Source organism: Aquarana catesbeiana, linkage group LG03 (genome assembly GCF_042186555.1).
Source record: "Aquarana catesbeiana isolate 2022-GZ linkage group LG03, ASM4218655v1, whole genome shotgun sequence".
Lineage (NCBI taxonomy): Eukaryota > Metazoa > Chordata > Amphibia > Anura > Ranidae > Aquarana > Aquarana catesbeiana.
The window spans coordinates 61,333,418-61,347,658 of record NC_133326.1 but is presented as its reverse complement, the minus strand read 5'-3'; the positions used below and the strand labels follow the sequence as shown (position 1 = coordinate 61,347,658).

The following is a 14,241-nucleotide window of genomic DNA, read 5'->3' as shown; positions in this document are numbered from 1 at the left end:
TATTATATCTTTTCATGTGACAACACGGAAGAAATGACACATTGCTATAATGTAAAGTAGTGAGTGTACAGCTTGTATAAGGCTCGGTTCACACTAGGGGCGGCACGACTTGCAGGTCGCCTCACCGAGGCGACCTGCACACGACTGCCAGGCAGACTTGCAAAACGACTTCTGTATAGAAGTCTATGCAAGTCGCCCCAAGTCGCCCCCAAAGTAGTACAGGAACCTTTTTCTAAGTCGGAGCGACTTGCATCGCTCCGATTAGAACGGTTCCATTGTACAGAACGGGAGGCGACTTGTCAGGCGACTAGGTCGCCTGACAAGTCGCCCCCGTGTGAACCGGCACTTACAGTGTAAATTTGCTGTCCCCTCAAAATAACTCAACACATAGCCATTAATGTCTAAACCGCTGGCAACAAAAGTGAGTACACCCCTAAGTCAAAATGTCTAAATTGGGCCCAAAGTGTCAGTATTTTGTGTGGTCACCATTATTTCCCAGCACTGCCTTAACCCTCTTGGGCATGGAGTTCACCAGAGCTTCACAGGTTACCATTGGAGCCCTCTTCCACTCCTCCATGATGACATCACGGAGCTGGTGAATTCTTCCCCTAGACCAGGGATCTCCAAACTTTTTAGTACATGGGCCACATTGTATATTTTACAAATATTTGTGGGCCAAAAAAAAAAAATCAGTTTTATAAACAAATTTAATTTAAAAAAAAAAATGGCCTATGCATGTGTTCTCAGAGAAGCGTTTTTTTTACACGTAAACACGCAAAAATGTGACTAAACATGTATATATGCATGCTTATGCGCGTACATTTATTCTAATGGCTAGAACACATAAATATTCTAGCCAATTAAATGAATTTATGCGCAAACGCTTCTAAATGCCATGAGCATGTAAATGCGCCTAAACAAAAGTGAAAAAATTTGAGATTAGTGGCTATAAGTTCATAAGCATGTGTGCATGAGGTCTAAAACAAAGCAAAGAAATCCCCCAAAAAACTTGAGCCCTTTAACGCCCCCTCTTACATCACAGTCCCCATAAAAGTCCCGCTTACATTCGGGTCCTCATCAGAGTCCCCCTATTACAGTACATGAAATCTTGCAGAAGGCTGCATTTGGTCCACGGGCCGCAGTTTGGAGAACCCTGCCCTGGCCAAACGCTGGGCTTTTAACCACCTCAATACCAGACACTTTCACTCTCTTCCTGCCTAGGCCAATTTTCAGCTTTTAGTGCTGTCACATTTTGAATGACAATTACTCTGTCATGCAACACTGTACCCAAATTAAAATATGTTATCATTTTTTTAAAAACAGATTGTGCTTTCTTTTGGTGGTATGTAATCACCCTTTTTTTCTTTTTCTTTGCTATATAAACGAACAAAATACCAAAAAGTTTGTAAAAACAAACAAGTTTTTCTAAAATTTTGCAAATAAAAAATCTTTCTTTATACATTTAGGCCAAAATATATTCTGCTACATTTCTTTGGTAAAAAAACACAAATCAGTATGTATTATTTAGTCTGTATGAACGTTATAGAGTCTACGAGCTATGGTATACATACAGTATTAGAAAATTGATCAATTCTGATGTACTCACAGATCTCAATTTTTGAGGCCCTAAAATGCCAGAACAGAACAAATACCACCCAAATGACCTCCTCTTGGACAGTAGACAGTCCAAGGTATTTAGTAAGAGGCATGGTGAGTTTTTGAAGTTGTATCTTTCATTTACAATTTTTGTAGAAATTTAATAATTTTTTTTCACAAAGTTGTCATTTTGGCTGTAAAAGCAATTATCTCTGACAATCTCCGGCTGCATTCCTCCAGCCATTTTCATGATAGCTGTGAATGGCCACAGTTCGCATATTGTACAGGGCTGCTGTGATTGCCCCAACGCCATGTAATTGCTGTAAACAATCACAGAGAACATCACAGCAGTAAGCAATGGCATCATGAATCACATCCATTGTTTACTACTGCTAATGTGATCACTGCGATTTGGTCACAGTGATCACATGGTACAAGGGCCAATTATAGCACCTCTGTGATCTGCTGTGTCGACGGAGAACAGTAGTCACAAAGGGCTACACTGCGTGGCCCCCGAGGCCATGCACGAGCGCCTGTTCTGAGAGGACATAAATGGTACATCCTCCTGAAACAAGTGAGTTCCCATCTGGCTGGTTATGTACATTGGCCAGGTGGGAGGTAGTTAAGGTTTTTGCCTTCCTCCGCAACAACTGTGGGTATAGGGTTCTGTTTATGGAGGGTTTAAATTTAATTATTCTTTAATTTTTGTTCTTTTTTGGTTGAACTAAATGGGCTTGTGTATTTTTTTTTTTTTTAACCTTTATACCTATATAAATATGTACATAAGCATGATGGCATCCTATCAAGAACCATTAGTATTTATTTAGTGATGTATGACAGCGAGGGTAAGCAGTAACCCAGAAGAACCAATCAGCTTTCACCTTCCATCAAAATTCACCATCAGGGCGATGAGATTGCTGAGTCATGGCCATGGATTAGTACACTTGGCCTAGTGTTCTTTGCCTGGATGTCCGCTACCAAGAACAGGAGAGAGCTCATTTTTGAATGCTGAGCCTGTGACCTGCTTACAAAAGTCTCAGGAGAATCTGTCCTCGGGGTGAACACTTTACGTCATACAACAGCTCGTGCAGTTCTCTAATACCGGCTCAACCTGAGCATTTCTGACATTACCAGGCAACACAAAGACGTGCAGCGTATTACTCATTCAATGGACCATAGCCTTTCTGATGGCTTGGCAGAGTGTAGTAAAACTTGGCCTGAATGTTACATGCTTCCAGAAAAAAAAAAAAAAAAGATAATTAGTGACTCAGAGTGCAAGAAAGAGTTCACACCAATTACATGGCTTTTGCTGTTTCCCTCACTCACTCGGCCTTAGTTGGGCGTGAGCAATGGAGTACTGCAGCGGTTTTGCCATTATGTCTTGTTAAATGAACGTCAAGCAGCAAGCTGTCATCAAATTGCCATAATTGCTAACACTGAGCAGCAACTGTTTGCCAAATCCAGCCTTTGGATTTCCGCTCCATTTAAAACACTAAGACTGTATGAGGCAATTGTGCCCTAAGTAGTGAAGGTATATCCTCCCCATGGGCAATGCTGCATCTGCATCCAAGAATTATCACAACTGTCTCTTAGATTAAAAAAAAAGACACCTATAATGAATAAAAAAATATTTTATGTTAATAGCATAGAGAGACTAAAGCTGACAATAGACTTTAAAGGAAGTGTGCACGCATAGATCTGCTGATCACACCATTGATGTCAATGGGAGGGGAAAAGCAGCAATGAAGCTGACAACCTTTACTATGCAGGGGAAAAAAACGATGAGTACACGATCTTTCGGTCTGCTTCACAATGGCTAGCTATGTACTGTATGAGAACACCTACAGACATATAAATATTCGCTTAATTTTGATGACAAAAGACTTTTCCCTTAAGATTATGGGCACCTTAATATATGATGGTATGCTCTGATGAGATCTATCCCCAGTCCTGACGCCTTCCTGCATTTGTTCTTCCTAAATGACATCAAGAATGGTGGAGAACGGAGGATTAATTTTTTTAATAGCAGTAAAGTTTCTCTGTAAAATATACTATATACCTGGAATGTCAGTCACCTTCTATACACAATCTATAACAGTACTGTACTGATCAACCTTCTTGATTAGGGGAGGCCCCCAACATCACCAAAGGAGCACACATAAAATTAAGCGAATATTCAGTTTCAGAGACAGCAGACACACAACAGGATATAGTCAATGTGACTACAGGGATCGTACAAGAGATGTGTCAATTCTGCAGACATGATAGAAGAGATGGCCAGAGGCTGCAGACATGATAGCAGAGATGGCCAGAGGCTGCAGACATGATATAAGAGCTGGCCAGAGGCTGCAGACATGATAAAAGAGATGGTCAGAGACTGCAGACATGATAAAAGAGATGGTCAGAGACTGCAGACATGATAGAAGTGATGGTCAGAGGCTGCAGACATGATAGAAGAGATGGCCAGAGGCTGCAGACATGATAGCAGAGATGGCCAGAGGCTGCAGACATGATATAAGAGCTGGCCAGAGGCTGCAGACATGATAGAAGAGATGGTCAGAGACTGCAGACATGATAGAAGAGATGGTCAGAGACTGCAGACATGATACAAGAGATGGTCAGAGGCTGCAGACATGATACAAGAGATGGTCAGAAGCTGCAGACATGATACAAGAGATGGTCAGAAGCTGCAGACATGATACAAGAGATGGTCAGAGGCTGCAGACATGATATAAGAGATGGTCAGAGGCTGCAGACATGATATAAGAGATGGTCAGAGGCTGCAGACATGATACAAGAGATGGTCAGAAGCTGCAGACATGATACAAGAGATGGTCAGAGGCTGCAGACATGATATAAGAGATGGTCAGAGGCTGCAGACATGATATAAGAGATGGTCAGAGGCTGCAGACATGATATAAGAGATGGTCAGAGGCTGCAGACGTGATACAAGAGACAGTCAGAAAGTGCAGACATGCAGGAGACTGTCTGAGAATGTGACTGCCTGAGACAGGGAATATGCTTCAAGAGACAGTAATAGACTGGAGAGACACATTACACAAGACTGCTAAATATCACTAAAATTATAAAAAGAACCTCTGCACTTAGTGTAAATAAATAGTGACAATATTAACCTAGGGAAAGCAGCAAAACTATATTGCGTCCAAATACCCAAACACTACCAATTTGAAATATTAAACAGACATGCTATCCCACTCTGTGATCAAATGGTGGACATATTAATGAATGAAAAACAAATACAACCATAAAAAGAGCTAAAAAAGTGTAAATAAATACAAAATAACATGTGCAACATGCTAATCAAATTTCATATATTATGCAAACCGCATTTAGCCTACTAGGCGCTATTTCAATGTCCATCCACCAAAAAGTGACTCTTTAGTACCACTTTGGGGCACCTCCACCACACCTGTGAGCACACAGGTCACTTACCAGAAGGTGCAACTACACGATATTGGGGCAACCACGTGTTATATAACCATACGGTAACGCCATCCTGCTCAGACAGGTCCTAGCACACCAATCCTAGAAAATGAACCCTGGGGAATACAAACAGATTGCCTTTCTGATCAGACCCAAGAAGGCAATCATAGGTGTTCTGTGCATCCCTGTACAGGCAGTCCTATTGATATCAAAGGGCTGCTGCTCCCAATTTGACATTGGTGCAGGTGTAAGTGCAAGGCCCTGAATGCAGCGAGCATGAGTTCAGGGACATGCACTCACATGGATCTCATATTGGGATGCAGCAGCTGTGTCTGTGCAGCTGCTGCATCCCCTTTGATATCAATAGGACTGCCTGTACAGGGATGCACAGAACACCTATGATTGCCTTCTTGGGTCTGATCAGAAAGGCAATCTATTTGTACTCCCCAGGGCTCATGTTTCAGGATCAGAGTGCTAGGACTGGTCTGAGCGGGTGGCGTTACTGGATGATTATATAATACGCAAACGGCCTAATATTTAGGGCAGCACAGTGGTGTAGTGGATAGCACTTTCACCTAGCAGTAAGAAGGGTCGTTGGTTCAAATCCCGACCACGACACTACCTGCCTGGAGTTTGCATGTTCTCCCTGTGCCTGCGTGGGTTTCCTCCGGGTACCCCGGTTTCCTCCCACACTCCAAAGACATGCTGGTAGGTTAATTGGAGCCTGTCTAAATTGTCCCTAGTATGTAAAAATGTGAGTTAGGGACCTTAGATTGTAAGCTCCTTGAGGGTAGGGACTGATGTGAATGTACAATGTATATGTAAAGCACGGCGTAAATTAACGGTGCTATATAAGTACCTGAAATAAATAAATAAATATTGTGTGGTTGCACCTTCTGGTAAGCGACCTGTGTGCTCACAGGTGTGGTGGAGGTGCACCGAAGTGGTGCTAAAGAGACAGCAGGAGATCCATTTTATCCTGAACATCTGTGCATCCCTGTGCGTGAAAACTGGGCCTCACACAGGTGGACGCTGTAGTACGCCCCATGTGAAGGAAGACTAAATCTTTAAAGAGGGCTGTATTATGTCTACGTAAGCCATATTACACCTATATAGTTGCTTAAGAATTTTACATTTTGGTACAAAATTGCAATTCAGCATATTTAATTCAAGAGAAAGGGGACATATTTATTTGCAAAATTATGTAAGGAAGTGTAGCTTATCAACTGCTGAACAGATGGGTCTTTTTTTTTTTTTTTTTTTTAATATTCTTAATCCACTGAGGACTGCAGAGAAGGAGTGGGAGGACTACATGCAGCTCATAAAACAGCAGTTTGACATGCTTAGAGTACATGTGGTTTTTGAAGGTGCCCTACACTATAGAAAAAGGAAAAGTTTGGTTACTGAGGCATGCAATCAGAAGAAACTTCATTAGACCTTAGAGGAAGAATTGAAAGGCCTGGGTGTTCACCAGTCAACAATGAAGGAAAGAGACAGGCACCTCTAAGTGGAGTGGTTTAAAGATTTATTACAGGCACAATGGGATGAAAAACACTTACAAGATATTAACAGGTCATAGGCAGGGCAGCCATCAGAAATTGTGGGGCCCCTTACACAGCTTTAGGCCTGGGCCCCCCTGGGCCTGACTGCCAACATTCCCCAGGGCCCTACCACTGGCTGTCCCACCGAATCCGCCCACTGGCCATCCCATGTCCTCCTCCTTCTCCATCCCATGTCCTCTATCCCATGTCCTCTTCGTCCTCCTCCAGTCCCATCTCCTCCATCCCATTTCCTCCTCCCCCTCCAGTCCCATCTTCTCCTACCACAGAAGGTGGGAAGTGGGACAGGAAGGGAGCAGGGGGACAGGTTTGGGGGGGAAGTGTCACGAGAGGAGGTCAGCGGGGCAGGAGGGGAAAGTGTCATGGAAGGGGAGGCTGTGGGACAGGTGGGGGGCAGTGGGAAAGGTGGAGGGGGGCAGCAGGAAAGGTGGGGTCAGCATCACAGATTAGAGGCAGTGTCTCAGGTGTGGGACAGCAGGGGACAGCAGGGCAGGTGAGAGGCAGTGTCACAGGTGGGGGCAGCGGGACAGGTGGGAGGGTGTTGGACAGATGGGAGGGAGTGTCACAGGTGGGGACAGTGGGACAGGTGGGAGAGAGTGTCACAGGTGGAGGGCAGCGGGACAGATGGGAGGCAGTGTCAAAGGTGGGGGGCAGTGGGACAGGTGGGGGGCAGCAGGACAGGTGGGGGGCAGCAGGACAGGTTGGAGGGAGTGGGACAGGTGGGAGGGAGTGTCACAGGTGGAGGGCAAAGGGACAGGTGGGAGGCTGCCTCACAGGTGGGGGGCAGTGGGACAGGTGGGGGGTAGTGGGACAGGTGGGAGTGAGTGTCACAGGTGGGAGGGAGTGGGACAGGTCAGGGGCAGCGGGACAGGTGGGAGGGAGTGTCACAGGTGGGGGGCAGCGAAACAGGTGGGAGGCAGTGTCACAGATGGTGTGGCAGTGTCACACACACTTAAGGAAGCACCATTCCTCCCAGCTCTCACCTGTCCAGCAGTGCCAGGAGGGGAGGGGTAGCTGAGCCTGTGTCCTATCTCCACCAGGATCTCCGGCGGCAGCTGCAAGAAAGAGCAGGGGGGCTTCTCCACCCTTACCTCCTCTTCCATGGGGCCCTCCGCTGGCACCAATTGGCTTCACCCACCCCGCACAACCCTGCACACACTGGTATCTGACCGTAGCGGAGCCTGTCTGACTGTGACAGCGGGCCCCAACCTGCATGCACAAAAGAGCGGGGGGCTCCTCCCCCCTGATGTCCTCCTCCATGGGGCCTCCAGATCTGGCAGCTGACCTCACCCCACCCCACGCAGCGCTAGATAGCGGGCCCCAACCCGCACACACATGGGATCCGCCCACCTCTCCACCCTTTCCTGCATCCTGGAAGCCAGTCCGCTCTGGCGGCAGCTGCCTCCTGTTAGAGATGGCCTGGGTTGTGACCCATGGCCCGGGGCCCCTCAGACGCATGGGTCCCTTACTTGTGTACCAGCTGTACCCCCCTAATGGCGGCCCTGGTCATAGGTATATAATGATTTGTCCTCATGTGGATCACTGTAATCCTTGTCTGTCTGGGGGAGAGAGAGAGCCGTCCTGCATCTGTCAGAGTCCCTGGTGACCTCGTCAGACAAAGGAGCTGTGCATGCTCCGAAACGCGTTACCGCCCCACCACGTTCACCTGATGTCACATTGGTCGCATGCGTTCCAGAACCCAGGCCACCTCATCGCATCTTCACCTCCCCGTCAAACCACATCACCAGGGACTCTAACAGCTGCAGGACGGCTCTCTCTCTCCCCCAGACAGATGAGAGTTACAGCGATCCGCATGAGGACAAATCATTATATGCCTATGACCTCTTCCTATCTTGTAAGTGTTTTTAATTCCATTGTGCCTGTAATAAATCTTTTAATCACTGCACTTAGAGGTGCCTTTCTCTTTCCTTTATGACCCTCCAGAGCTGCTTCTTCTCTACAAAGTGCTGCCTTCAGTGCCATCTCTCCACTAAGGACCGGATACCCAGCCTTACCAGAGCACCCTCATTCCCCCCCCCCCCCCCCCCCCCATCAGTCCACAATGAGACAACTGTATACAAAGAGAAGAAGCACAATATTGTCCCCACTCTGCCAATGAGTGGCCATCCTACAATACCGAACCCTAGGTTAACTGCACCTGCAAAAATCTCTTGAAGTTGCCATAGTCTTGTGTTCATCATTGGAAACAATGCAGGACAAGAATGTTTTGTTTACTCACTCACTTACACTTACTGTACATCACGGGGAAAATAATCGGCTTTGAAATAAAGATGGCTGCTTGTTAAAAGTTTGCAAATGACTACATGGATGCTCCACAATACTTCAGGGACAATATGACGTAGTGTGGACAGACAAGGCAAAGGCAGAGCTCTTTATGTGTTTACAGGAAGCTCCAGGGCCAGATTTACAATTAGGTGCTGTCTAATTGTGCCCCATAGACAGCAAAGGCAACCTCTTCCTAATCAGTCATGAATTACACATCAACAGGAATACAGTGTCATCTCATTTAAACTCACTTACATACTTGCACAATGTTCTACGCTGGTTAAGGACTAGTAAACCAAAAAAAATGTTCTGTGTAAAAGAAGTGATCCTAGCAAAAGGGGTCTTCCCTTGGGAGCTAAAGTTTTTGTGGCTACTAACATCAGTGATAAAGAACCCAGCATACCAGCACCAAAACTGCATCCCTACTGTGAAGCATGGTGGTGGAAACACCATGGTTTGAAGCTTTGCAGTCAATGAGCCCAGGCACTTTACTATCATTAAGACTATCACTATACCACCACAACTTAGCTGAAAAATACCCAAACACTATAAACTGAAAAATTTGTGCATGTAAATTATTGCTGATAAAAGAAGTTCTACCACTTACTAAATAAATAGATGAACATAATATTTCGAATCTAAACTGAGAATAATTATATTTTATTGTTACAATTTAACCACTTGACCTCTGGAAGGTTTTACCCCATTCATGACCAGGCCATTTTTTGCTATTCGGCAATGCACTACTTTAACTGGCAATTGCACGGTCATGCTACACTGTACCCAAATGAATTGTATATAATTTAACACAAATATAGCTTTCTTTTGGTGGTATCTGATCACCACTGTTTTTTTGTTTTTTTTATTAGACCCCTTTCACACTGGGTCATTTTGCAGGCACTATTGCGCTAAAAATAGCGGCTGCAAACTGACCTGAAACAGCCGCTGCTGTGTCTCCAGTGTGAAAGCCCCGAGGGCTTTCACACTGGAATGGTGCGCTAAGCAGGACACTAAAAAAGTCCTGCTAGCAGCATCTTTGGAGCGGTGAAGGAGCGGTGAAGGAGCGGTGTATACACCGCTCCTCCACCCAGTGTTAATTTTAGTCTTAGGACTAAAATGGCATTTTAGTTTTAGTCTCATTTTAGTCATCTCAATTGTTTTAGTTTTAGTAGTATTTTAGTTGACTAAAATAGTATTAATTTCGAAATGAACACTGCCTCCACCGCTCCTGCCCATTGAAATGAATGGGGCACCGCGGCTATACCGCCGGCAAAGCGCCTCTGCAGAGGCGCTTTGCAGTGGTTTTTAACCCTTTCTCAGCCGCTAGCAGGGGGGTAAAACCACCCCCGCTAGCAGCCGAATAGCGCTGCAAATCCGACGGTAGAGCGCCGCTAAAAATAGCGGCTCTTTACCGCCAACGCACCTCCCGCCCCAGTGTGAAAGGGGCCTTATAGAAATGGAAAAAAAAAGTGTGAAATAAATGAATATTTTCTACTTTGTTATAAAACATATCAAATAAAATAAAAAACATTTATTCATAAATTTAGGCAAAAATGGATTCATTATTTATATTAATTGGTTTATGTGAAAGTTATAGTGTCTACAAACTATATTAACTGGAATTTACGCAGCTATTGATGCTATACTGTAATGGCGGTGATCAGGGGCTTATAGTGTGACTGTGATAGGGTGGTGAGCAATCTGGCACTGACAGACACTGGCTGGGAGATACACTAACTGACACTGATGTCACTAGTGACACTAATACAGTGATCAGTGATAATACTATACACGGACACTGTACTAATGACACTGGCTGGGAAGGGGTTAACATCTAGAGGCAATCAAGGGGGTTAACTGTGTTCCTAACAATGAGTGATGTGTGCCGCTTTTACTTACTAATCAGGCTGTTTTTTCTCCCTGCTTTTCAAGGAGAAGAAACAGCCAGCTTGCTGTTCACTGTACACACAGTATAGTGTTTTTGTAAACACAGAACTCTGTGTGTGATTAGACACAGCCAATCAGCAGATTTCAGCCAAAATCATTGGCTGTAATCTGCTACCAAACTCATGCTGTCTCCAACCACAGCACAGGTTGGCAGGGGGCGTGCGCATGCACGCCTCAAACCTGAAAGCAAACCGGAAACGTACATGTACGGTGCCGAGCCTTCACCTGCCACTCGCTCACAGGATATTTACTCTGAGCGGTCGGCAGGAGGTTAAATAAAATCCTTCGTTTACAAATAAATGTTTAATGCAGAGTGCTTTTATGCTTTAGTGATTGTAGAGCATGCTGGGCTGTCTGCTGAGAAAACACGGCAGGTGCTTTGCACTTATTGACTACAGACTGAAGATCCATGCAGGAGGGTATCCCTGGGAGAAGAGGAAAGGGTTGTGCCCTCCTCTAAGTCATTCACAGCTCATGTGTAGCCATACGAAAAGAGAGCGCCAATCAAACAATAAAATAAATAAAAATAATCAAACGATAAAATAAATAAAAGTCTCCGTACACTTCACCGCTGCTGACAGGAGCATTCACTATCCTAAAGTATAACTAAAGGCAAATCCTTTTTTTTAGTTTTGGATAGACTGAAGAGGGATTAGAACACCTGTCCGTTTTTATTAAGAAGAAAAAGTTGTTAACCACTTCAGCCCCAGAAGGACTTACCCCCTTCCTGACCAGAGCACTTTTTGCGATACGGCACTTTAACTGACAATTGCGTGGTCGTGCGATGTTGTACCCAAACAAAATTGACGTCCTTTTTTTCCCACAAATAGAGCTTTCTATTGGTGGTATTTGATCGCCTCTGCGGTTTTTATGTTTTGCGCTATAAACAAAAAAAGAGCGACAATTTTGAAAAAAACGCATTATTTTTTACTTTTTGCTATAATAAATATCCCCCAAAAATATATAAAAAACATATTCTTCTAAAACATTCTTCTACATATTTTTGGTTTAAAAAATTGCAATAAGCGTATATTGATTGGTTTGCGCAAAAGTTATAGCGTTTACAAAATAGGGGACAGATTTAAAGCATTTTTATTTATTTTTTTTTTTTTTACTAGTAATGGCGGCGATCTGTGATTTTTATCATGACTGCGACATTATGGCGGACACATTGGACAATTTTGACATATTTTTGGAACCATTGTCATTAATACAGCGATCAGTGTGATTAAAAATGCATTGATTACTGTAAAAATGTCACTGGCAGTGAAGGGGTTAACACTAGGGGGTGGTGAAGGGGTTAAATATGTTCCCTGGGAGGTGATTCTAACTGAAGGGGGAGGGACTAACTACAGGAAGTGACAGATCATGGTTCCTAGCTAATAGGAACACACGATCTGTCGCTCCTGGAAGTGTGTGTTTACACACTCGTCCCTGTTCTGTTTCTCCTCTTCATGATCGCTCGTGGCCGGCGGTCATCGTGACCGTCGGCCACGAGCACCGGCACTCCCGCTGTGCAGCGCGCCTCCGGCGGCGCACGCGCACTTGCTATCCGGACCCCGCGGGCCCACGTACAGTCAGGTGGTTTCGTGCAGGGGAGCCAACCTGCCTCAGTAAAACTGCGGCGGCTGGTTCGGAAGCGGTTAAACACTTCAGCCCCGGAAGTATTTACGCCTTCCTGATCGGGCCATTTTTTGAAATACGGCACTGCGCCGCTTTAACTGACAATTGCGCGGTTGTGCGACGCTGTACCTAAACAAAATTGACGTCCTTTTTTTCCCCACAAATAGAGCTTTCTTTTCGTGGTATTTGATCACCTCTGCGGTTTTCATTTTTCGTGCTATAAACAAAAAAAGAGCGACAATTTTGAAAAAAAACACAATATTTTTTACTTTTTGCTATAATAAATATCCCCAATTTAAAAAATAAAATAAAAATTTCTTCCTCAGTTTAGGCCGATATATATATTCTTCTACATATTTTTGGTAAAAAAAAAAAAAATCAGGCGTATATTGATTGGTTTGCGCAAAAGTTATAGCGTCTACAAAATAGGAGATAGATTTATAACATTTTTATTGTTTTTACTAGTAATGGCGGCGATCTGCGTTTTTTATCGTGACTGCGACATTGCGGCGGACAGATCGGACACTTTTAACACTTTTTTTGGACCACTGACATTTATACAGCGATCAGAGCTAAAAATATCCACTGATTACTGTATAAATCTTACTGGCATGGAAGGGGTTAACACTAGGGGGCCATCAAGGGGTTCAATGTGTTCCCTCGTGTGTGTTCTAACTGTAAGTGGGCTGGGACTGCCTGGGGGAGGAGACCGATTGGTGTTCCTATATACTAGGAACACAGCATCTTTCTCCTCTCCCCTGCCAGAACACGGATTTGTGTGTTTACACACACACAGATCCTCGTTCTGGCTCTGTCAGGAGCGATCCTTGGTGCCGGCCGGACATCGCGGGCGCCGGGCACGCGCATCGGCTCCTCAGTACCGCAACGGGCGCGCGCCCCCTATACTCCTCAAAGTGGCCGCCATACAGCTACGGCGATTCACGCAGGGGAGCCATTCTGCCACCGGCGGGTGGTCGGCAAGCGGTTAACCTACTGTTATCACCTCATATAATCCTGTTTGTTTCCTAATGCAAGGTGCTCCTGTCTGTGTTTTATAAAAAAAAATGCCAGCTATACCTGATTTCAAAGTACAGCTTTCTCCTCCCCCCATCTGACAGCTGCAGCGGGAGGGTCCGAGATTCCCCCGCTGACGTCAGCCGGGATGAGATGAGGAGAGAGCCGGCCGGTCACGTGAGCGCCGAGTGGCGAGATTTTGTTTGCTTTTAACATTTGATTTTGGAATGAATGGACTTTATCAAATGTAAACCACATTCACTGTTAGAAATTTGTTCGTTCAAGAAAAATTTTCCATCCTGCTCCTTTGAATTTTCTCATCACTGTGGTAGAAAACGGATGTCGATTTTACCCAGCAATGTTAAGAAAAACAAATGAAATGTCTTAAAACATTCTCGGGATTTTTTGTTTGAAATTCTACCCAACTATGGCAAGCTTAAAGGCTTATTTGTCCAAGAGCTTTGTTGTGTTTTTAGTCTACAGTATTAGACACTTTGATACATATCAGGCCCCTTTCACACCGATGGACCAATCGGGTCTGCCTGTCAGTTTTTCAAGTGGACCCAATCAAGCCATCTATTGCTCTCTCTGAAACAGGTGCAATCATGTAATGCTCTGTTACTACCAATAAGATACCAATGAGGTTGCAACAGGTGGGTGGCCTGGGAATTGCGTCCACAAGCGCACTTATTAATAAAAAACATTAAGTCTACCACTGATCCGTAACCAGGTGGCCTCCCCTCACTGACAGCACCCCCCCCTCCCCCCCAGT

General features: G+C 44.8%; 1 protein-coding gene across 4 annotated transcripts in view; it reads right to left on the bottom strand.

The window, feature by feature from the left end:
• PDE8A (phosphodiesterase 8A) overlaps nt 1-14,241 on the bottom strand; it is a 478,153-nt gene that overhangs the window by 156,381 nt on the left and 307,531 nt on the right. The window contains exon 2 of one of the 4 annotated variants that reach the window (XM_073618598.1): nt 3,504-3,572. The exons of the other annotated variants lie outside the window; for them this stretch is intronic. Within the exon in view, the coding sequence (XP_073474699.1) occupies nt 3,504-3,572 (69 nt within the window). The remainder of the gene's footprint in view (nt 1-3,503; nt 3,573-14,241) is intronic. 4 annotated transcript variants of the gene reach the window in all.